The sequence below is a fragment of the Anthonomus grandis genome, chromosome 8 (genome assembly GCF_022605725.1).
Source record: "Anthonomus grandis grandis chromosome 8, icAntGran1.3, whole genome shotgun sequence".
Lineage (NCBI taxonomy): Eukaryota > Metazoa > Arthropoda > Insecta > Coleoptera > Curculionidae > Anthonomus > Anthonomus grandis.
Genome location: NC_065553.1, coordinates 9,180,263 through 9,203,806, shown reverse-complemented (window position 1 = coordinate 9,203,806; position 23,544 = coordinate 9,180,263). Strand labels below are relative to the sequence as shown.

General features: G+C 29.3%; 3 protein-coding genes across 21 annotated transcripts in view; all 3 read right to left on the bottom strand.

Moving 5' to 3' along the window:
- Positions 1-15: 15 nt before the first annotated feature.
- On the bottom strand, positions 16-5,267 carry LOC126740018 (phytanoyl-CoA dioxygenase domain-containing protein 1 homolog). The gene is made up of 5 exons (XM_050445891.1): positions 4,980-5,267; positions 3,194-3,337; positions 2,793-3,057; positions 2,486-2,731; positions 16-293 (listed from the first exon to the last, which is right to left on the bottom strand). Exons 1-5 carry the CDS (start codon positions 4,998-5,000, stop codon positions 115-117), a joined length of 855 nt encoding a protein of 284 aa, XP_050301848.1. The 5' UTR covers positions 5,001-5,267; the 3' UTR covers positions 16-114.
- A 1,939-nt stretch (positions 5,268-7,206) lies between these two features.
- LOC126740015 (heparan-alpha-glucosaminide N-acetyltransferase-like) lies at positions 7,207-11,978 on the bottom strand. Of its 3 annotated transcripts, none has more exons than XM_050445886.1 (11): positions 11,725-11,978; positions 11,432-11,610; positions 11,153-11,378; positions 10,943-11,096; positions 10,689-10,893; positions 8,293-8,466; positions 8,135-8,244; positions 7,914-8,080; positions 7,668-7,854; positions 7,476-7,615; positions 7,207-7,418 (listed from the first exon to the last, which is right to left on the bottom strand). In XM_050445886.1, exons 2-11 carry the CDS (start codon positions 11,600-11,602, stop codon positions 7,246-7,248), a joined length of 1,707 nt encoding a protein of 568 aa, XP_050301843.1. In that variant the 5' UTR covers positions 11,603-11,610; positions 11,725-11,978; the 3' UTR covers positions 7,207-7,245. The 3 variants fall into 3 exon arrangements, with proteins under 3 accessions (XP_050301843.1, XP_050301844.1, XP_050301845.1); XM_050445887.1 differs by having other exon boundaries at positions 11,734-11,978; XM_050445888.1 differs by having other exon boundaries at positions 11,908-11,929.
- A 4,150-nt stretch (positions 11,979-16,128) lies between these two features.
- LOC126740013 (glutamate receptor ionotropic, kainate 2-like) overlaps positions 16,129-23,544 on the bottom strand; it is a 147,337-nt gene continuing 139,921 nt past the window's right edge. For 9 of the 17 annotated variants that reach the window (XM_050445869.1, XM_050445875.1, XM_050445868.1 and 6 more), the window contains 8 exons: positions 22,162-22,422; positions 18,328-18,525; positions 17,858-18,038; positions 17,157-17,283; positions 16,742-16,925; positions 16,562-16,688; positions 16,370-16,488; positions 16,129-16,309 (listed from right to left, as the gene is read on the bottom strand). In XM_050445869.1, coding sequence (XP_050301826.1) covers positions 16,205-16,309; positions 16,370-16,488; positions 16,562-16,688; positions 16,742-16,925; positions 17,157-17,283; positions 17,858-18,038; positions 18,328-18,525; positions 22,162-22,422 — 1,302 coding nt within the window. In that variant the 3' untranslated portion in view covers positions 16,129-16,204. Of the gene's footprint in view, positions 16,310-16,369; positions 16,489-16,561; positions 16,689-16,741; positions 16,926-17,156; positions 17,284-17,857; positions 18,039-18,327; positions 18,526-21,727; positions 21,986-22,161; positions 22,423-23,544 lie in introns of all 17 variants that reach the window. The other 8 variants (XM_050445870.1, XM_050445876.1, XM_050445879.1 and 5 more) reach the window with 1 other exon arrangement.

Here is a 23,544-nt window from a genome sequence, read left to right as displayed (position 1 = left end):
AATAAAATATCTATATAGTTTTCTGATAAAAAAATATATTTTATAACGTTCGAAAATCCTGTAAATAAAATAAATTCTTTTAAAGGTACATGTTTCATGAATGTTTGCTGAATATCAGTTGGTTTTATAAAGACTTAAAAACTGACGACCTTCTGGAAGCTGAAGCCAATTCTCTTCAGAGTATTTGTTATCTTTTTGTTCTATTACGTGGAAAGTATAGGCCGGTCGAGGCTTCTCAGATTTGTTAACTTCACTGAAATGCACCACTTGGCCGTGTATAAGTATTAGAGTTCCTAAAAAATCACAAAATGTTTAAAATTTCGTTATTTATCTAAAAATTTCATAAGAAAATATAATTTCACTTATTTTATTAAAAATTAAAACATTAAAATATTTACATTTTCGGTTCTGGAATTTGGAAATAGATTTAATAATAGTCAACTTTTTCAAACTCGTATGAAATTCTGTTGGGCTTGAGGGAGAGCAAAGCTGAGCTTTCATTGTATACACAGCTGTTTGGAAATGGTGGAAATTTGCCCAAATTTAACTTTTTTTGTTTTGGATGTGATCCAAATATTGATTTGCTGGACATTCTAGGATCTAGTTTAAATCTTCTTTAATATTTAAAAAAATGCCATTTCAAACAACAGGTAAAATGCCACAATCGTATTAGTTACTGCTATAACACATTACAGGATGTTTTAGTATCTATTTTCAGGTTTAGGTTAATGAAACCATTTAACTAAAAAATATTCGAAATCAAAAATATTTCGGATCACCTTAAAATAGTCCCGCAAAAACCGAAGTCCCTATGTTTAAGACTTATCGTGACTTTAAATAAAAAGTTTGGTTACACCGGTTGTACTAATGAATTGAAATACAATTTTAATAATGGTATAAGTCCATAAATATTTTTGTGGTTTATGCAGGAAGTCACATAAGCGTATTTGGGTGTGGTTGTTCGAGAATTCTCACAGCAACGGAAATCGATTGGTCGGATCCCACATATGGCCGGCTCGATGACCAGACCTAATCCCACTGATTTATTTTCTATAGGAGCAACCTATTATTGATGAAAAATAATTTTTCTAATCAGGATGACTTGATACTAGAAGATTTAAGAAATCGGATAGCTGTGCCTGGTGTAACTGAAGAACAAACAAGCACGATTAGATTCTGGCCTTGGAGCGAGAGGTAGTAACTTTGAACAGTTCTTGTATATCTATAATGAATGATGTATAATTTGATAACACTGTTCATCTCTTTTTTTTTTGAAAACTTGCTGATTTCTGCAATTGCAAAATAAAGTGTTTTTTTTATTGAAAATTACAAAAAAAAATGATGACACAATATGACGAGACAAGAAAATTATACTCTAAGTTACTTTATTTAAAATATTTATATAACAAGTATAAGGCGATTAGTATTTTTATGTGAATGATATTTTTCTGGAATTTATGTAAATTTTAATGGGTTTATACTGTATAATTTTAACTCAAATTAAAAAAGACAGTAAAAAAACTACAACTAAACCATATCTAAGTGGCCGATAAAATACGCAGACGAAAGAGTGAAAGAGTTAGTATGCAACAGGGACAGACCAGGATAAACTTAACACAAAATTTTAATAAATTTTGACTGAATTTACACTAGGCATATTGATGACTTAATTTTTTAAAGAAAACGAAACCAGTAATAATTACCCAATAGATACAAGATATACTAAAAATAAAAAGTTTTATATAAAATGCTTTTTTCAAAAAAATCGGCGATATTACATATTTTTTTTGTCTTAAATAAAAATAGCGATTTTCATTTTATAAAAATGTATAACATTTTTTGGTAGCCTAAACAAACTAAATTGCATTTACTTCTGGATGATATAGTGGCAATGGTAACACGTCACTTTTATTACTTTGGTTTGTAAAGTTTTATTATTACATATGCTTAGGAACAAACTCGTTTTTACCACCTGCATGCACTATATTAAGGCGTAGTGCTTTGCCTATCATCTTTTTAATACCTACCAAGCTCTCGTTACTTCATCCTTTAGTGAATGATGTGATTTAGTGATTTATGTGATGATGATTTAGTGAATGTATTTTTCTTAGAAATTTAATCCTTAGCGATCTGATGGTTTGATGTTCCATTAGCATTTTTCGATTGTTTCGAAATTTTCTCCAACCAAACCTTTAAATCCTTGATAGCCGGTATCTTTGACAATTTTTTTGTGAATTGTTCTTAATATAGCAACCACCTTTGCCTTCGCATTATGGTTAAGAATAGTATCACTTATTTGATTTCGATTATAATACTCTGCAATAACATTGCGATGTGAACTAACAGGCCTCTACGAGCGGAGTTCTTTAAATGAGCAAAACCCTTCGACAAAAGGTTTTGCCACTGTGCATCTAAATTTCATCGGCCACTTGGATATGGTTGGGTAGTAAATAGATACAATATAATTATACTTTTTAATATTTACCTTTCGGAACCGGTGCAGCAGTGAAATGACTCTTCTGATAAGTAGGCGCGGGCGCAGTGTAAATCAATAGCTCATCAGAAGACTTATCTGGATTTCTAATGCAACGTCTATGAACTCCTCCTTTATGTGATCCTTTCGAAAACCAAAGGCAACCGTTTTCGATTGTGGCATCTTCTAAGGCGAACCAAAAACCCACGACATGTTTGGGCTCTGTATAAAGGTACCAAGCGTCCTGATGCGGAATGACTAAAAAAAAAAGATTTTTAATAAACAACTATTACAAAGCTCATATTGATCAATTAATTACCTTCACCTCCGATTCCAGGATTTTTAAAAATATACATGCTCTGTGGTATGGCTGGGTCTTCAAAACCTAACTGAAAAGCAATCTCTTTGACTTTCTCACTGAAACTGAGTTTCCTAAATACGGGATTAAGCTCGTGAAGTGCATGCCCTATTTTATTTAAGGCTATATTGGGATCTACCAGAAGTTTTCCCTCAGGATCAAGTGCCCCTGTTTCGTAAAAATATCTGATTTTATCCGAACTTTCCAGAAAGTATTTGTCTCTATTCTGCAAACAAAAGAAGCGTTTTTTATTTATTAATAAAAACCATCTTAGTAGACGATTTGATTTTTCGGAAAAAGAGGATTGCATGTATTATAGCTTAATACCGAAAAAGTTAGGAGTCTAATTTTTTTTCACTTACCTGTTGGGCAGTTATCGTATTAAAAACCGTTCTTTGCGACTGTTCTGGCATTTCCTGTATTAATTTGTTGGTCTCTTGTTTTAATTCTTCTATTTCCTTTTCAGTTAAGAAACCTTCTAGGATGACATACCCATCAGATTCCAACTAAGAATTAAAAAACACTACAATCAATCTAATATTCAACTGGGTTGTTGATTATTTAAATGTAAAAAAAAATCTTTTTATAGACAATTCAAAATAAAAGTTTATTTTCAATATAAGTGCATTTTTTTAAATCGCAACATAAGAAGCTTAGTGTTAACTCAGTTTTCCGAACAAAATAAACATATTTAATTTATATTACAGATATTCCAATTGGCATAATGTTTATTTATAACACATTAAAAATAAATACAATCATTTTCATTGTAACGTGATAATCTTTACATTTTATTAGTGAAGCGATTCCATATATTTTATTAAAATTTTTAATATCAATGGTTGTTTATAAAAGGTCAATGGATTTGAAAAGATATATTTTTTCCTATCAATTTCTCGGATATATCCAGCTGTAATGGAATACTAAGACAGCAATAGCGTCTCTTGTATTATGTATTGGATCAACAACACAACATCCAAGAAATGTCTTTTAAAATTGCATGTACTGTAAAATTATAAGAGAAAACTAAAAATAACTTTTTAAATATCTTGAAAGTCTACAAAAATCACATCAAATTCTTGAAATAAAATGAGTTTGACTGCCGCCTATAAGCCTAAAAAAATATATTCAAAAACCTGGAGAACTTGAAAAATCTATCTCTAAATGTGTTTCTGCTTATTGGCTTCTTCAGGGCAAGGTAACTAGAACACCGACGAAAAAGAAACGCACAGGAAACTTATACTTCCGCTTCTGTTTCTAATCCCTCCGTATTTTACAATTTTTTTCCTTTCCCTGGGTTTCCAGGTTTCCCTGTCCTGAAGAAGGTATAAATAAGTAAAAACAGTGTGGCAAGTACCATCCTTGTTTTTTCTACTTCTTGATTCACGGAACATACCGACTAATCCATCCTTTTGCTATTAAACTACCAGCGTTAATCTCATTTAAAAAAAAAATATTTTAAATGAAATGAAATCTTCAAATATGAAAATAATTTTCTGTGCGAAAGGCATAGAAAATGGTAATAATAGAAAAAGAAAAAAAGATGGAAGAAATATTTTCAATGTCTGATGGAAGACAAATATAATGTCAAGGGATGGGAATACAATGAAAAATTACTTTAAATAGTTTAGATGCTTGTAAAACGTCACGACTGAATAGGAAATCAAAAATTTCCAAATCCACATATACCAAAAAAAATTACACTTAACTTAAATAAATTTAATTAAAGACTTAAAAAATTACAAGCACTTGAAAGACCTAAGTAATGTTTTCAAAAGTAGTTCAAGAAATTAATTCAAATCCATAAAAAATCATTCAAATATATGTAATAAAAATGAAAGTTAAATGCGTAGAACAAAATAAAAAATTACTTCAAATGCACTAAACACCTACACAAGTTTTATATTTTTACGTAGATCTAATGATGTCAGTAATAGCAAAATATGTACGTATAACCATAATTTAATAAACCATTTTAACATGACCAAATTAATGAAATATTACTCAACATTTAAACAAAGTCAGAAACATTTATATTATGATACTTCAACGCTCCTCTACTTTACTTAATTGATTATTTTCTTACATAAAATTTAAAACAATTGCTGAGAGACATTCAATCAACAAAAATAATTATAATTCACTTACCGTATTTTTAATATGTTTCATTTCTAATTTGTATGCACAGAGGAATTAAAAAACTATGAGTAGTAACTCGTCTCTAATTCTCACTAAAATCACTACTCGTACTAAATAAATGAGAATATTTCAATAACACAACATTCCAAGCCTAATAAATTTAAACAGTTTAATAAAACAAAACCGGAGTATGTGAACAGCTCGGAGATATCACAGCATGTGGTAACAAACCTACAGATTAAGAAATCACGTTGTTTGCCCTGAACTTGTATATTTTGGTCGATTTATTTTTAGAAAAATAAAATTTGTGTACCAGATTAGTTCTTACTATCTACTGGTTAAGTAGTTAATTTACTGGATCATTTTATTTTAATAAGGTTTTTATCATAAAGCGGTTCAGTAGACGCTTAATTTAAATACGGGGGAATTTGTGAAAGTTGTAGCGCATAAGTCGCATTGCAATGAAAACATTGTTAAGTAATTGTTATAAATAAGTCAACAATTGTCACAAAACTATAAGCAAATATTTTTAAAATAAAGCATTAGGCTAGACGCTCTTATTACCAGATAACACAGGACATGCCAGAAACATACCATTTAAGTACCATTTATGACTACATTTTTCGGACATTTATCGTACATTATAGCGATGATTTTTGTAAAACATTGCAGGTATGATTCTCATACGATGTTCTAGAAACATTTTACTAATAATTCATTTTTGCACGGGTGTTAAAGTTTTAGCTGTTATAATATAAAAAATCAAAATGTTTCCATCAAATGCTGTTAAGGTAAATTTAAAAAAAAACAGGAAAAATCCGCGAGTGTAAACAATAATTGTATATCTAATATGTACCTATGTAATATACAGCAAATAAATAATTTAAAATATCCAGCTTCTGACTAATAGTCGTTTAAGAATAATAAATAAAAATATAATATACTTCTACTTCAACGCAAAATTTTGTTTAAGTCTCTACAGATAAATATATTATATTTTGCAAAACTATCTCAAAATTATATATTTAAATTAACCGCCATAGAAATGACATAGTAACCAAGAATTTAAAAATTACATAGTTGTCTTTTAATTATTGGTTTGAAACTGAAAGATACCAGATTTATGTTGGTAGCACTATTAATTGGTTGGTACTTTAATTAATTTTAGTTTGCATGATTTACCTTTTTGGCTTCAGATATTTTTATTCATATTTCAAAAGCATGACTTTTAGATGGCGTTACAGGTACTCACTGACTACAAAATGAAACCATTCCTTTCACAGGAAATCGATAAAAATTTTAAAGAGATCATACATTTTGTTGTTTTAAAAAATTATTATTAAACAAGAATGTATTTATTTAAAGATTCATCGTTTCAGTAAGAAAGACTTTTTTTGATTTGGATGCGTTAAAATATTGATATCGACTTTTATTTAAAGGTTTGTAGACTGGAACTAATGATTGGAACTTGTCTTAAAAAGCAATAAAGCATTAATCTCATCCATGATTTAAAAGGCTGTTTAAAGGTTAATATACCTATTTTGTTAAAAGCTTTAGATAAATAAAAAATTTCTGGCATTTTGTAAATTCTTATGACAACTTTTTAATCTCCTCTGTTATTTCTTACGTGGGTAACAATGTATTTATAAAATTTTGTGAATCGTGCGGATGTTTATTATACGACTCGACACTATAATTAGGAATTATGCCTTATGAATGGCTTAGCTATTTTGAGATATTTTCAAACATTGGCATATCTGAAACAGGTGCCAAACTCAGGTGTTCGAATGAGTCAGATTTAAATAATTAAAGTTAATAATAGAATAACTTTAAATGCGCAAAAACTTTGAACCTATGGAAAATAAGTAAATCTTGTTTTATTTGATGATTTGGTAAATAGATTTTAGAAATTGTGTACATAATTCAGTTTCCTTTCCTTGCTTTTTCATAAGCAAAAATCTGCAAAATATATTATCTCCAAAATAGTCTTACCAGTTCACTAAAACACCTTATTTAAATTCAAAACGTTTTTTACTGACAATACCAGAATCTTCAGGATAAAATTAAGATTTACATTAAAGTTTCCAAATACTTGCTATGGATTTTATTTGGAATTCATTTTAGACTTTTATTTTTTAATAAATATTACTTGGCGAGTCTATTTTATCAATTGGGAACAGAAAGGATGTAAATATCCCATGCTTCCATGCATGATTTTTAGAGAGTAAAGAGTTACTTACTATCTTTAATTTATTTAAAAATAATTTAAAAAGTGTTACACAGTAAAAAAATATTGAATTTTATACAAATAATAGCTAACAATGACCCAAAAATCAGCTGCCCACGTATCAGACAGCAACGCCAGGAAATGAATTCTTCTTCCGTCATCCTCAAGGTCTTGAGAAAAGTACCATCTGACCGGAAAATGATTATCTGTCATTTCATGCCCTAAAAATTAATCATCCCAATCAACTTTACTTTTGACATTATTCATAATATATCTACCAATATAAAGAATTATGGCATTCATTCCGGCAAAAGTTAAAGGTTTTCCAGACCACCATTTTTGAACGTCGATTAGAAAGTAACAGACTGATAATAAGAAAAATGCGAAACAGCTTGTAACACATACAAAGGAAAGAGACCTGTAAATAAGAGGTTTTTCATTTGGAATCCCAAATCGTAAGTTGGCCTTACCATAAATTTTTATTGACAGGTATAATTCCATTTTCTTTAGAAAAACCGCAAAGTAATCCACCTATAACTCCCAAAACTACTGACCATATAAGCCACCTGATTATTCTTTGATAGTGTTTTTTAAATACCAATAAGGTTACACCTGCTTGGACACCCAACATTACGTGAAAAATTGTTGTTAAGCACCCTAAAACAAGTGATATTTTTCAGTAGTATGTTGTGACTCATAGAGGAGTAGATTTTTACCAACTAATCCTTCAGGATCAAATGGTTTAGCCTCATAAACATTATAGATTGTCGGTCTCTGGTAAACATGATTACCAAGTATGAGTCTGTCTATATAACCAGTTGCGCCACCTATGCAGCTTTCATAAGATCTATTTTTATGTAAACCTCCTGGACCCATGTAGCCCCTTTAAATAAGTACTGAATAAATAATGTGCCGCAATTTAAAATCATAATCTTACATAGGACATCCAGGTGCTGCTACAGTAAATATGAGTATTGTATGTATGGCTAAGATTACCAGGCACACCAGCCAAGCTTTCCAAACTTTGAAGATGTCTTCCAAATACCTCTAAATTAATTAAATTATTAAGGCGTCTCAAAAGTTTTCATTACTTACCAAAATAGAATCGGCGTATCTCAAACTAAAGTCTCTGTTCATTGTAAAGATGCAAATGGTGGTAACGATAAAGTAGCAAAGTCCAAAGCGTTGGAGAACTCCAAATATTCTTATGTAGTATAAGTCGCTTCCTGAATTTAAGAATATACCTAGAAAGAATAGCTTAACCGATCTCTAAAAAGAAAAATGTTTATTCAACAAATATTGTGTAGCAAAATCGTATCAGATTTAATTTATAGAATGATCAGGTTTCTTCTAGTATGTCTATTTAAATAATAAATTAAAATAAATTATTTGAATAGAAAAAGGAGATTAGAAAGGAGAACTAGTAAATATGAGATTTTCAGAATACTATATTAGTGCGGAAGAAAAAAGAGGTAAGCCAGAAGAAGATCATTATGAAGCAATGATAATTTAAAAATAACATAAAACCAATAAAGGAAAACATGCTTTTACGAAATAAGAATAGTTTTAAAATGCCTCCTTAAGCTGCTGACCCACCAACATTACTTAAGTACACTATCAAAATATTTAGATTCGTTATTTTTTAAAGATTTCTCAAATAGGAAGAAGGAAAAGAAAGTTTTTGTACTACGACAAACTTCCTACAGTAATAAGTGCGTGTATGGAGACCGAATTAATGTAGCATTTAGATACATGATCAATTTTCCTTAAGCCATCGCAAAATTTTGCTAGATAATTCGATCATCCAATAATAGTGGGGGCTCAAAACCCATATTACAGAAATGGTCTAAAATCTAATGTTATTTAAACAGAACTGAGATGAATCTGCATTGTATTTAAGCGCAGGTTCATTACTTTTACTTTAATTCTAAAATTGTATCAGGTTTTATATATGACACATAATATTATATAAACTGGACCCACCATTAGTAAATAGCGGATATCAGAGATTTCGCTAGACCAGTAACTTAAATGCAAATTAGTAATCATGGAAGCCCCATGGTGTATAGATGTGTATAACAACCTATAATAAACTAGATCATAATTGATTGATGGTTCTCATAACTGTATTAAAATATCGGATTATTAAGATTTGATGTTAATAAAAACAAGGATATCAAACCTATATAATAAAATTATTAAAGCTAAACATGTTTTACCCCTAACAGAGCATCATCAGGCCTAAAAGTAAAAAAAAGAATACATAAATTAACGATGCTTCATTAGGCCTATCATTAAGGCATCCAAAGCACGAAACACATGTAAATTTTTTTTATTATACTAGATGTCTAAAATGAAATTCTGTGTTTACCTTGTGTTTATAATTTTTTTTTACCGTTGGGAAAAACGGATGATGCGCGAAGGATGCTATTTATATTTCGAGCCTAATACTGACATGACAAGACGTTTTTCGTATTTATATGGTGTTTTTCAAAATATGGTTTTTGATGCATTTAAAACTGTTTCCGATTGGCCCTTAAAGCGAAAAACATGGGCCCCGCATTTTCTTCTTAATGTTTTTTTGAGCTGATGTGTGAGAACTTGCATTCTTATGATAAAGAACGATTATTCTGGCAGACTAATTCTCTAGTACTATTCAAAATTCACCGTTCTACAATTATTCCGAAGATTCAGGCAATTATTTCCTTCGAGGTGCTCCACACACAAATTACTTTTGTCAGATATGGCATGTCTTGGAAGACTCTGGTCACAAGTTATACACAGCATTTCATATTCTGCGATTGCATTTCTTGAGCATTATTGATACGACTGTCTTTTTGCGATTTTGTTCAATTATGTTATTATCTAACGGGATTTTTTTTCCCACCTCATTAGTTCATGTCACGGTCAGTTATTATTTCTTGCAATATTTTATTAGTTCTTGCTCAGGATCTATGTTTTTTGATCTATGACTTACTCATCTTTCGTCACTGAGCGAACAGCGATTGTGATGGCAATAACGACCAGCGTTTATATTGAGATGATAAAAATTTATAATGTAAGTATGAGAAGTAAGCAAGTTGATCTATAAACTACTATCTTCGAGTAGTCTTAAGTCGAAATTCCCTGTAAATAGTAAGTTATGCTCAATTAAAAAATGTTCTGAAAAAAGGAAAGGGTTAAAGACATTCAAATGGAAACGTCGAGCGAAAAACGTGGAAAGGCTCAAAAGATAAATAGCTTGATAGTCTGGATAACAGAATCTCTACTAGTCAAAGGCATAAGTAAGTCTTAAATAAAAAATGCAGAACGACAATGTAGGATTGAATACGCTTTAAATAATTTGATATTGATGGCTTATTTTCTAATCCAATCATTGAATTATCTTAAAGAAGCTCATTATTCACTTGTCGAATATCTAGTGGATAGTTCTCCTTATAACTTACTCTTTCCAATCAAATTAATGTTACAAACTCGAAATAAAAACTCACCTTAAATACATTTAACATCAGATCTTTATTGTTAATACCCTTCTTAAAACTGGAAAGTAAAGTTATGGGAATACACGCTCCCATTATCCACATAAACCATGGAAACACTAAATCTGCTACATGCAATCCATTCCAAATCGCGTGATGTATGAATTCGTAGCCTCCGTTTCCAAAATTGGCAAAGATCATAATTACTATACTTATCCTAAAAATAACAAATAATAATTTCGTCATATTTAATATCCTGTACTTACCCTCTAAAAGCATCTATGGACATTACTCTTTCTTTCTTAGACTTGTTTGCTCCATCATCATTTTCTTCTGTTCCTTTCCATTTTTCCCATAGCAAAACGAGTGCATAGATGCCACCAAAAACGAGCAAATGTATGAGAAAGACAGTGAAAATAGCTGGATTATAACAAAACTCTTACACATTATAATAAATTTTGGTCGTGATTACTTACGTGTATAAATATTGACAGGTTCTTTAAGAACTTCGATACTACATGCATTATAATCATTCACTTTGATACTGTAAACTCCAAACTGCCCAAATTTGGGATTTAAATCACAAATAACGTTGCTGACTTCATCTTGTGGAAAATATTCTTTATAAACTGTGGCTAAACGAAATAATTTGTTTGTGTCCGAGATGTTATTTTCTGACTTATCGATAAATAGGTATGGACACTACAAGAAAATCATTTAAAACATTTATAAAATTAATAATCTCTTAAACTTACTTCCACACATTCTTTATTTAAAGTATACAAATAAACCTTTGAAATATCAATATCCGGGTTTTCAGTACTAACTGTGAAGTAATGCTGGTCCATTTTTAGTTTATCCATATCAAAAGTTTGTCCCTTAAACTCGACATACCTGTCCCCTGTATAGTCGTCTATAAAGTTCATTTTTACGTCTACAATATTTAAAAGAGAATGAAAACCACAAACTTTTATGAAATGATTTAGAGAGGATAAAAACATTCATAAACTTCATAAAGGTATTTTTTAATTTAAAATAATAATCTTACTGACATTACCAAACAATATAAACACGAAACATTTATCTCAAGAGACAATATAAAAATAATTTGTTTTGTCTGATAAGAGTCACGTAATTCCGGGTACTCGAGAGTGGTTGCAGTAATACCACTAGGAGAAAACAGAAAGGAGATACTTCACATACGATATTTAAATACTGACAACGTACATACACTATAAAGTTAAAAACCGCGAAAAGCGCGATCAGGTGTCTCTGAGTACGCATGCCAAACTAAAGACTGGTTTACATTTTATGAACCCATCATACCAACAAGAACTGTAGGTATATATTATTTGGTATGGCGAGATTGTTGAGTAATACAGTGCCGATTTAATTACTTATGCAAAACCTTACATATAAGAATGACGATTTTGAATGTTGGTTTTGAAAGATACAGTGAATCGTTTTAAGTTTAAACGAAACGAAACGAAACGTTTGTTTCGAAGTTTAAAATTCATTTAAGCTAATAAATACATATACGTTTATTTGCCAATATAAAGATATCTAGAAACTACATCAACATAAAAGGGCAATTAAGTGGGTAATATAAGCTGCACTAATTTTCTACTTGTTTCCGAAATTCTTGATTGAAGTCCAAAAAAATATAAGAGTCATATTTGAGTATAAAGTCACCTTACGGTAGTAAAAGTCACATTCGGTAAAACAGTTACATTTGGGAATAGGACACTTTTCAATATTGTAGTCACATTTGAAAGTCTTTTGTTTCCTTATTGACATTTTTTTGACTATTTAATAGTAACACTAATACAATAAATAAGCCTAAAATTTTATTTAAAACTTGATAACTCTGATATTGAAGTTAAAGTTATGGAATATTGATCTTTTTGAAAATACTTATGTTTCCTATTATCTTCTAGGGTTTTAGGTTAAATAATAAAGAGTTTCGGTGCGATCTATTTAATATGTTTTTGACCAATAGCTCTTTTGTTTTTTTGAAATTTTGACAATAACAAACTAATTCATTGACTTTTAAGACTATAAGACAATTTAACTAATTTAAAAATACCATCGTGTACTACGGTGGTAAATTATACATATATCTGATGTTTCGTTCGCAAAAAATTGCCATCAACATTAGTTTTTTAATAGGCCTCGAAATAAAAATGTATCCGATGCCATTCTTTTGTTGTCATATGTCCATTTTTTTAAATTTAAAAACCATTATGTAGTACTTTTAATGCAACTTTTTCTTAGTTTAATCTGAGCTATATCTGCATGCTTAGAAATTTTTTTCCAATTTTACTTAAGCTGTATCTCCAACAGATACCGAAATACCCATGCATAGGATTCTTATCTTGGGCACCCTGTAGCACTCCAAAAATTGCGGTTTTATTTATTACCCTATCATATTATTTGAGCTATATTACCACACAAGTAAAAGTTTTGTTGTTTTAAAGTATGTTGAAAAAAATCAGAAGTTCGTGGGAGATCAGACTTTCAAACTATAATTCTGTTTATGATATAAGGGTCACTACTGTTATAATACCTATGGTCTTTTAATTATAAAGTAACTTTTGAAATCATTTGAGCTTACTCCACAAAATACACCCAAACATCACAATTTTCTTTAATTTTTTAGTAAAATCAAGACTATTGTGTGCTTTTTTACTGTTGTTTTTAAACTGTTGAGTGCTATTTCTAAGCTTAAATGGTTTATCAAAATATGGTTTATCGATAATGTCTGCCCTAAAAGAAGATCAAGTTAGTAGTTGCTTAGAAAATCAATACACTTTTATTTTATTTCTGGTGCGTCTATTTAGACTTTGTAATAGTCAAATAGATACTTCAGTCAGAACTACTTTCAGACAAGGAAAATATTTGTTGTTCTTTTGTGCTTATTTATCTTATTCTCTGTATCACTAGTTCAGTACAAACTTGACCTTAATGGAATTTAAAAAAATATTTTAGCATTACTTTAGGCGTTTTGAAAAACGATAGACAAACAGTTTTTATTTTTTTATAGCAATTTATAAGAAGATCGCTGGAAATTATCACGATTTTAAAATATCTAATAACGAATTTGAATGTGAAAGTAATTAAAATTTGTGTGAAGTTTGTAAACCAAAAGCTGCAAAAAAAATAAAAAATATATAACAATAATATTAGATCGTTCCTATCTAGCAAAAAAACCTTTTAAACAATTATAACTTTGTAATATCGTAGGGGAAATAAATTTTTTCAATTTTGAGACCTCTTTCCTGCATCGATTACTAATATATCGAATACTCGTATCTTATTTATTTACAAAAAACCAGTGTGGTGTATGTCAATTTACACTGTGCAATAACACGTTTTTTTCGGTGAAATTGTGACAGGGTCGCCAAGTCGATCTGCAATTTAAATTTCATTACCTTAAATATTACTGGGTTATTCGAGAAAATAAAACAACAATATTTTCACGAGATCTTGATCAATTCTTATTCGAACTTATTTTTTTATAAACGATTTTCGTAGACCTAGTTTAATTATTAAAAGGGATAAAAGTGAACATATTTACAAAATAAGTAAAAGTAAGGGATATTATTGTTACCTACAATTACCTTATATTCTACATTATTTATGTAGATCTAATATAATTTAAACAATTAGTATTTCATGCATATCTATAAAAGATTTGTGAATCTATAATACATATACAGTCAGTCAAAATAAAACTGTTAACTGGTATGTATGTATACATATATTTTTTACGATATATGTAAAAGTTAATATTCGTAAATATAACTGAACTACTAAATAATAAAACCAACAAAATAAATCGGTGCTATTAAAAGATAAAGTAAAAGTAATGCATTTTAAAAAATTTAAAAGAAAACCTATTGACTAAGAGAGAAAAAAATAAAATATTTAGTGTTTATAATTTAATAAAAAAAACGTTTAGCTGCAGCTAAAAATAACATCGAAAGCACTCAATAATAAACATTTTTAAAACAGTTATTGTTTAAACACAACTCAATATCATAGATTGCTAGGATAAGCGTTAAATTACAAAGACTCGATTACGCTTAGAATAGTTTTATGTGAAAATCTGTGCTAATTTTTGGTATTTTACATAAAAATTCATGGGAAAAAAATTAAAAATTTCTAGATTAGGACTTAAACTGAGGCACCCTTCTGATCAGTTTAAATTTACTAAGGATTACGTCAGGAAAAAGAGGGATTTAAAGGCTTTTGACAAACCTGAAATTTTAAGTTAGAAGTAGGGCTGAATTCCCTACTTAGCAGTTGTTTACTGATGGTTTTTAGATATTGTTTTCAATTTATATTTAATTTATATAATTATTTTTCCAGTAGGTATTCATTCTTTCACTATTTTCTTTATATACCGCAATCAAAGACGGCCTTGACCTGAAGGGTTCTCCAGATAACATTATTTTTAATTATATAATATAATACAGATAATTATAAACAATTTATAACAGATAAATATAAATAATTTAATAATATAATACAGATAATTTCGCTAGTTTAGATTTTATTTTATTTTAGTATAGTATATACCACCACTTAATTTTTTTCAATTCTTACAATATCATCCTTTAAGGTCCGAAATGCCAAAATAAAAATATTTGGATACTAAATTATGCATAATTTAAATGGGCGTGGCACCCATTTTTTATGTAAATTGTATCTGACTTCGAGTATGAACAAAAACTTGATCTACATCCTCGTATAGAAAAAATGTTCCTTTTTCCCTCCATTATTTTTATACTTAGTTTGAGTTAGAGCAGTAAGAGTAGCTCTGATATATTTGGATCAACATATTTGGATAAGTCTTTCTTTTCTTAGTAATTTCTGTTTCCAAGTGTAGTCCTTAGTAACATAATTACTGTCTCAATAAATAAGTAATGCATACTTTATTATGTATTTTTTAGTCAAACTTAGTATGTCTTGTTTAGGTAATTTTCAATAAGGCAATGTGTGCTCGCGTATTATTCCTAAAGGGAAAATTCTAACTTGAAAATTGAATAAATGAATAAAATATACGAAGGTATAACCTACAATTTTCTGCTTAATTATTCAACTAACTATACTTGATGTTACACCCAGCTTCAGTTCATCATCTGAAACATTTTGGCCATTTTTTGTTATAGTATAATCGGGTTGCTATGGTAAATTAGCTTCTGGAAACAACTAATCTAAAAATTGAGTTTCACTTTGACTAACTGTACAACAAGGTGCTTATAAGGTATACTCCTAATATTTTGGCACTAACTTTTATATTTAGCTAAAATTTATAAGGTTGAACTCTACAATAAAGAGTAAAAAGTAATGCGTATAAAAGTAATTTGTTTCAGAACAATAAACATTTACGCTGATTGTCCCTGTACTCTTATAGCTAAAGATTGTGGTAAACATAAAACTATTCAGCCATAGGACAATACAGTTTTTTTTATTTTAATAAACGATTTCTTTTCTCTGTGCGCTTTTATGCCAGAAAACAGTAATTAGTTCGAAAAATCGCTACGGTGTATTTGCGAAATATTCCGGTTACTTCCTTGATTGGCAGGTGCTTTTTGCTTTTCAATTTGAAATGGAGGGAGGTCTTCCTTCTGTAACCAAATAAATAGGTTTATCAAGGGCTTTATTGGAATTTTCTTTGTATAACGTACAAACTGTATATGAGACGGACAGACTCTGGGGCTAAAACCGTTCGAACCAGGGGCCGCCCTTGCCGGTGGCTGTGGAGGATGTGGAGGAATGTCTAAAGGAGAAGACACATACGTAATGCCTGAAAATAAAATTAATTAAATTATTATAGTAAACAGTTGCTTTTAAAGGTTATATCAGTAGTGTAAATCTACCTGAAATACATTTAGAGCATTGTCTTCTTAATGCTGGTCTTTGCCTCGAGCCACGACATCTTATTGCAAAACATAATTCTCCTCCCATCTCCGAACATATCGATTGATGAGGGGCACTGGGAGATCTCTGAAGAGTTAAACATTCAAAAACTAGTCCCAACAGTACGATTTAATTGTTACCTTTTCAGCGATAGCATTTTTCTTGGAATTATAGCAAAATTCAATTATGGCAATAATAACAGCAAACGCTAAACCACATAGTAACACGACGAAGACGCCGCCTATATTATCTACTCCTAAGCTATTTGCTTTGGATTCCTTTGATTTGTCGTTTCTTGTGCATGTCTCTCCTGTATTTTTCCACCTAAAAAATAGTATATAAATTACTCAATTGGTGTAAAACTTATATTGTTGTCACAAATTCGTAATTAGTAAGGTATCTCGTACAGTATGAGGTAAATAAATATTAATTTAAAAAATACTATCTCATATGCTCAATTATTGCAAAATCGATTTTCTAAATTTATATTTTCTAGTGTAAAGTAATACCCAACAAAAATAGGTAATTAATTACGTAGTTTGTATTTTCTGTTACCATTTATCATATAACATTTGAATCTCTCCTTTTTCTTGCAATTCCAATATAGCCAAAGATATCTTATCTCTCCAAGGACTACCCATTGGGGTTGCGATGCCGTATCCTTTTGAGTCGAGTAATCCACCTAAAATTTAATTCGGTCTAAAGTAAACAAGACCAAATAAATTAGATTAGGAGTCAATGTTAATTATGATGAAAAGAAACTGAGTAAGTTATTCGGCTTTGAAAACTTTATTAGCCTCGAATTCTATTAAGTTCTTTATCTTAACTTTAACGTTCTTTGAGAATATTGAAATTTCCTCTTTTCTTTCTTGAAATTACCTTGGTCTTTTATACTCTGGATACAATAGTTTATCACAATTCACCAACAATAAATTGGAGAAAGAAACCTTTATAAGAATAAGGTTCTTGTAAATGTATTTTTTTCCAAGCAAAAATTGAGATCTTCAACATGAGGCAGATAATATAAAAAATTGAATGTTTTTTTTTATCTGATATTGCTTTAATTTAAAGTGAAGTTATTAAAGGACATAAAGAGTTTAACGTGTTTTATTTACTATTTCATTTTCCTTTCTTGGATTGTCTTTAGAAGAAGAACATTTAAGGATTGTCCTAATCTTTTTAAGGGATTAGAAAGTTTATTGTATAAGTGTCATCTTAAACTAAATGATTTAAACTCTTTTAACATAAAAACATACCAATTTGAGTCAAATTACAGTCCCTCTGGACAATATAGTCTAACATGGTAGACTCCATAAGGAAAGCGTAATTTCCTTCCAGTACTTTCTTAATACCTTCTTCGTAAGTCGGTACAAATACTGATGGTTTCTTGTTTTCCATAAAGCGCCACATTTTCTTATAAGTCTCTATCATGGAATCCTAGAATATATTCATTTATCCAATTGGATCTAAACACATAAAAACATACAATTTAGGTAGAATGTGATAAATAATTCAGCAACGTTGCGCGACACTAAAAACGTCATAAAAAGAGATACTAAAACATACATAATCTTGTCGAGCAAGATGATCATTTTAGCTAGAAATAAAATATTTTTCATTGTATATCTCAAGCGTCTTTTATTATATCCCAAAAATTTATTTCGTCATAAAAAGAAAACATAGACATAAATATAATATAAACAAGTTAATCCAAATTAATTCTTACCCTAAAAAAGGTCATGGTGCTTCCACTCTCTAATGTTCCATAAGGAATTTCCGTTTGACTGGCAAGATCCTCTGCATTTTCTATTGGTGTAATCATTCTTTCTACTGTTAAAAATGCAGCCAAGTTGGCTGTATACGACGATATAATTATAAGGGTAAAAAACCACCAAATGCCTCCTACTATTCTGGTTGATGTTGCCTTAAGAAAAAATTATATAACTGTATTTTTATGTTTTTTGTTAAAATTATGTTCTATATATCACACATGTATTTTAGATTACTAGGATATGGTTGGTTTGATTGTAAATAGATTCATACTATAATCTGCAAACGTTTTATTGTTCCAAATCTATACATACGGGATGTTTTAAATTTTACCCAGAAAAAATTAATATAATAACATTTTTGTTTAACTAAAAAAAGTTAATTAATGGCATTTTATTTATCTCAATTTCAACGTCCTGACAGAGAAAAAAAATACATTCTACTGATTTTCTGTATTTTTTTAATTGGTAAAGGTCTTTAGCACTTTTCTGGAAATCGTCTTTAATTATTGAATTTATGGAAAAAGGCTTAAAACGTGTGTAATTCCAATTTAACCCATCCCAATCCAATCCAACTCAACTATTAAAACGTCGGAAAAAGAAATTTGCGAGAAATTATTACTGTCAAAGGCACTCATGACATTATAGGCATGTTTCTTTCGATTACATGTATATATTGGAAACGCTGGGAAACCAGCTGATTGTCCATCATTTCAGTATGACAAGTGGCACACCCTACGACGTCTCGAAGATAAGAGAATCTTCCGGAATTATGGTCAGTCGAATATACCTATAAGGAGCCGCGACGACGCTGGGAGGCAGTTGATAGTTCAGTTGTCAGTTCAAAAAAGTAAAGTTCGGAATATTGGCGCGAGATTTGAATCAAACAAATAGTTGTTAATAAATACGGTAAAAAATAGTGAATAAATAATAATTTTAAACGAAGAAAAACGTGTCACAGGTATGAGAACTTCATCATCTACTTAACTATACCACAAAGTATTCCAAGGTCATATAACATTGCATTAAAGGGAGTGATACATTACTGAAACTTTATTAAGAGTTACCCAGAACCAAAGAAAATAAGATGACGATAACAAATAGACCGACCATTCATCTAACGTCTGGCCTTTCTGCTTATTTTTAGGATTTTCAACCAATCAAGTTTTTTGCCTTTATAAGGACTGAGCATTAATTTTGACTAGATGACTTTTTAAAGTATTTACATCCCTTAAATTGTGTGAAGAAAAAAATGTGAATGGAGCTGAAGTGTTATCAAAATATTTAAAACATCTGAAAGGTCTACCAACAGTGTCAGAACTAATGTTAATTAAATTATAGCAATATTTATAGTTATAAACACATTTAGAATATATTTTATTAATTATTTTTAAGGGTAATGAATTATTAATAGCTGTTTTGTTAATTATGGAAAATTCTTTATTGAATAACTGATTTGAATAAGAACGCTTGTTCTGAATTAAACACAATTAGTTATCTGTTGCCAAGGGTTTTAAGTTCAGACTTAATTTTATTACTAACATTTCTAGATTTCATAGAGATTTAAAACTATTGATGTTAGAATTCCGTTGGTGTTTTCATTGTTTTAGTAATTTTATAGATTTTGATATTTTACTTAAACAATCTTTGTTCCAATGAAGTTTTTTGCTGGTGTATCAGTTTTTCTCTACTTTTTACTACCTCTGATGATGCCATTTTCGGCCAAATATATAGTAAAATTTTAAATTTTTCAAAAAACTTATGGTAAAAATTTTAATAAAAATTCGTAATTTTTACGATTTTCACACTGGTTATATCAATAATTATTTTCTTTGTTTTGATTTTAATTACTGAGGCAAAGTTTTTCAATGAATGAGAAAAAAACAAATATTATTCCTGTCAATTCGAATTTCGAATTCTGTGAGGTACTAAGCAATGCTTTTAGAAATAAAAATTGAAAGAATGGAAATAATAAGAACCTGGAATTTAAATAATGATTTAGTTCTAAATTCAAGTAATTAAGAGACCCAACTCTTATAAGAGAGGTAGAAAAGTTAAGCTATTTATAATTATTTAAAAAGCAACTATTAAAAAATCATTAGTATTTAGTATTTTATTACTAAATACGTTTAATTTAAATATGAAAGTTCATATTACTATTAAAATACTAAATCCATAATCCTTTTATCTAAAGAGAGCTTTAAAAATAGAAAATTTGTTTCATATTCAACAGAAAAAGGAATATATAATACGCGTTGATTGCATTTGCTCCTCATTTAGCTAGTATTCATTTTGAAGTACGCAACATCAAACGAGGCTGTAAAGACTTTTATAGAGAAAAATATTGCTTATTAAAAGCATAGAATGTATCACTATATAGATAATTTAAAAGATGAAGTATATACTTTATAAAAGACTTATTACTACCTTTATCGAGAATCGCACAATTTCTTCATATTGATATTAAGCAATTTTAAACTATATATTTAAAACTGAATTAAAAGCCAGTATGACAAATTGAAGATTTAAACAATAGTCGTTCATGGGAGACAGTGACATTTATTAAGCCTCAATCGTAATTTTAGAACTTGAAAATGAAATTACTGACCTGAGTAGAACATGAACAATCTTTTCTAATTAATAAATTACTATATTTAATTTCATGACTTATTACGGTCTCAAGTTTCAGATAATATAGGTGAAATCATTTTTGCATAAAGATTATGCGTATTATTTTTTTTTCGTAGTTTAGCTAGATTTATTTAAAACAAAAATAAGGATCTCATAAATAAGTTATTATACAAATTCAAATCAGATAAATTAATTTATTTAAAAAATAACTTAAAACTTAAAATATACAATAGGGCCTTAGCAACCTTCAGTATATTTTTAGGCTTAATTAAAGCACCTATATATATTTATAATTAAACTGCGATAGTGTGAAAAAAGCAGCTAATAAAAAGCACTCCAAATAGTAGAAGAATGAAAGGTGCTAAGGTCTATAATATGGTAAGTAGAAAGTTGTTTAAGCTAAATACTAAAAAGCAAACAAAAATAAAATACAGGTGCTTTAAAAGATGCAGGTTCTCTAAAAATAAAATATTCAAAAATATGTTAGATATAAACATGGAGGTTTGGTTGTTATGAAATTATTAGTCTTACACTAGTATGTCAAATATTTATTCATCTGCCTAGTTAAAATCATAATTTACGTTATTCAAGTATTTAGGCCACTAAAGCAATATTAATTATTCATTAATAGAACCTCAAAAATATGTATCTTTACATATAGAAAAATTTATTAGTTTTATAATATTTGTTTAAAGAACCTGCACTATAAAACCCAAAAAAATATACCTTTGGATTCAGATCCGAGCCTTGCTGCATAAGAGTGCCGATGGTAAACCAGAAAGAATTAGCCAATGAAAACTGGTTTTTCAATTGTTCATTTTCAAGGTCACATGGATGAGGACTCTGCCACTCATATGGTGAAAATCTGGCAACCACAAACATGGTTATGGATACCAGTATGTAGGCTGACAATACGTACATCCAGATATCTGGGGCGAGAGGGTTCATGAAGGAGAATAGGCGCGTTTGCGGACTGGACGGTACCTTAAACAAATATTAGAGCTTAAAATTACTTATGATATTTCGGTTTTCAAGCCTTTTAAGTGGGGAGATTTTAACCATACCAACCATATCCAGTTCTATTGACTCTAAAGTAATATTCAAGTTATATGATATACTGTCCTACTCGTTTTATTGTTCCTTATTATAACTTTAACTACCTGCGGAGATACTCCACTTTCTTGCCTCAATAAAGTTCCGGTAACAAACCAGAAAGCGTTGGACATGTTCATCCGGTTAACTAGTTCCGGATTTATTTTCTTTTTCCATGGGTGAGGATTCACCCATTCGCAAGGCGTAAACATGGCTAAAAAATATATCATGAATCCTGACATAAAAAATGCCCCCAAGGTTGAAAACCATATTTGGACTCCCAGGGGATCTAGGAACGTGAAGAAGGCGGATTCTTTGTCTGTAGGTACCTGTTTGTAAGAAACTGTTATAGAAGTATGGTTTTAAAAACGAAATTTGCATTTCATAGTTTACAAATTAGGCAAATTATAATCCAAAGAAAAGCTGAATTTCGATTGGTTGATAATAATCGATGCTTACTATTCTTGTTGGTTGCTACGACTTGCTCGATGCAACAACTCTAATGAGTATAAAATTTGGTAATAAAGATTTAATTATTAAAAAGTATAATTATTAATTCTCTGAACCAAATCCTGCAGAAATGTGAAACAACCGAGATTTACTAAGTCTCACTCTATAAGAAAGTAAAGATCAATAGAAATAAAAAACGAAAAAAGCTTTTTCATATTTTTTGGAATAAAAAGTTTAGAAAGAAAAAAATTAAACTTATAATTCTCAAATTAAGTCATATTTTAAAAAGGCAAATATTTAAAATTATAAGTGTATCCATAATTGCAGACAAGTAGTTTAGCTTATAAATTTATTCTTTAGAGAGTTCTATTACTCTTGTAGTTTTAAGTTGCAGCTTGGATATTTTTTATCTTTTTCCTTAAACGATATCGTTCGTTTTATTCATCTACATTCTAAGTATAATTTTTGTTTATTTTTTATTCTGACTAGTATTTGTGGTACCGACTATAACATTATATTGAGTGAAGATATACAAGGTTAACTCCTTTAAATATAATAGTCTCTAAAATGTTCCCTAAAACTCTTTAATAATAAAAATTAACAAACCTCTTCTTCATGCTATTTAGATGGAATTATTTTTTAAAGATTTTTTGAAGGCTTCAGAAGTTTAGACCTTTATATTTGTTATATTATTATAATTACCGAAGATTTGTTCGATTAGATATTTTTATTTACACGGGTTTTTCCGCTTAAAAAACTAAAAATTCATGTATTTTTTAAAATAATTTACTTTTGTTTTTCTAGCTCTTTTCAAATTAAAAGTTTAAATGTTCAAAGCTTAAATCAGAATAACTAAATTTTGCAGTTTTTTTAGAGAAAACTCAGGAAAAAGCATTGACAAATGCAAAAGATTATATTATGACATGAGACATCAGATTATTTTTGGTTATACCGACTAATTAAAACTACCAATGACCTCAATAAAAATAATGGAATCTACT

Excerpts from the sequence above, each read along its gene's own strand:
- LOC126740018 (XM_050445891.1), bottom strand. The coding sequence starts at position 5,000 with ATGAAACATATTAAAAATACG. Across the intron at positions 2,732-2,792 it reads TCCTGGAATCGGAGGTGAAG|TCATTCCGCATCAGGACGCT; the intron begins GTAATTAATTGA and ends TTTTTTTTTTAG. Across the intron at positions 294-2,485 it reads TGCTGCACCGGTTCCGAAAG|GAACTCTAATACTTATACAC; the intron begins GTAAATATTAAA and ends GTGATTTTTTAG.
- LOC126740015 (XM_050445886.1), bottom strand. The coding sequence starts at position 11,602 with ATGAACTTTATAGACGACTATACAGGGGACAGGTATGTCGAGTTTAAG. Across the intron at positions 10,894-10,942 it reads TCCATAGATGCTTTTAGAGG|GATAAGTATAGTAATTATGA; the intron begins GTAAGTACAGGA and ends TGTTATTTTTAG. Across the intron at positions 8,467-10,688 it reads TGATGTTAAATGTATTTAAG|AGATCGGTTAAGCTATTCTT; the intron begins GTGAGTTTTTAT and ends TTTTCTTTTTAG.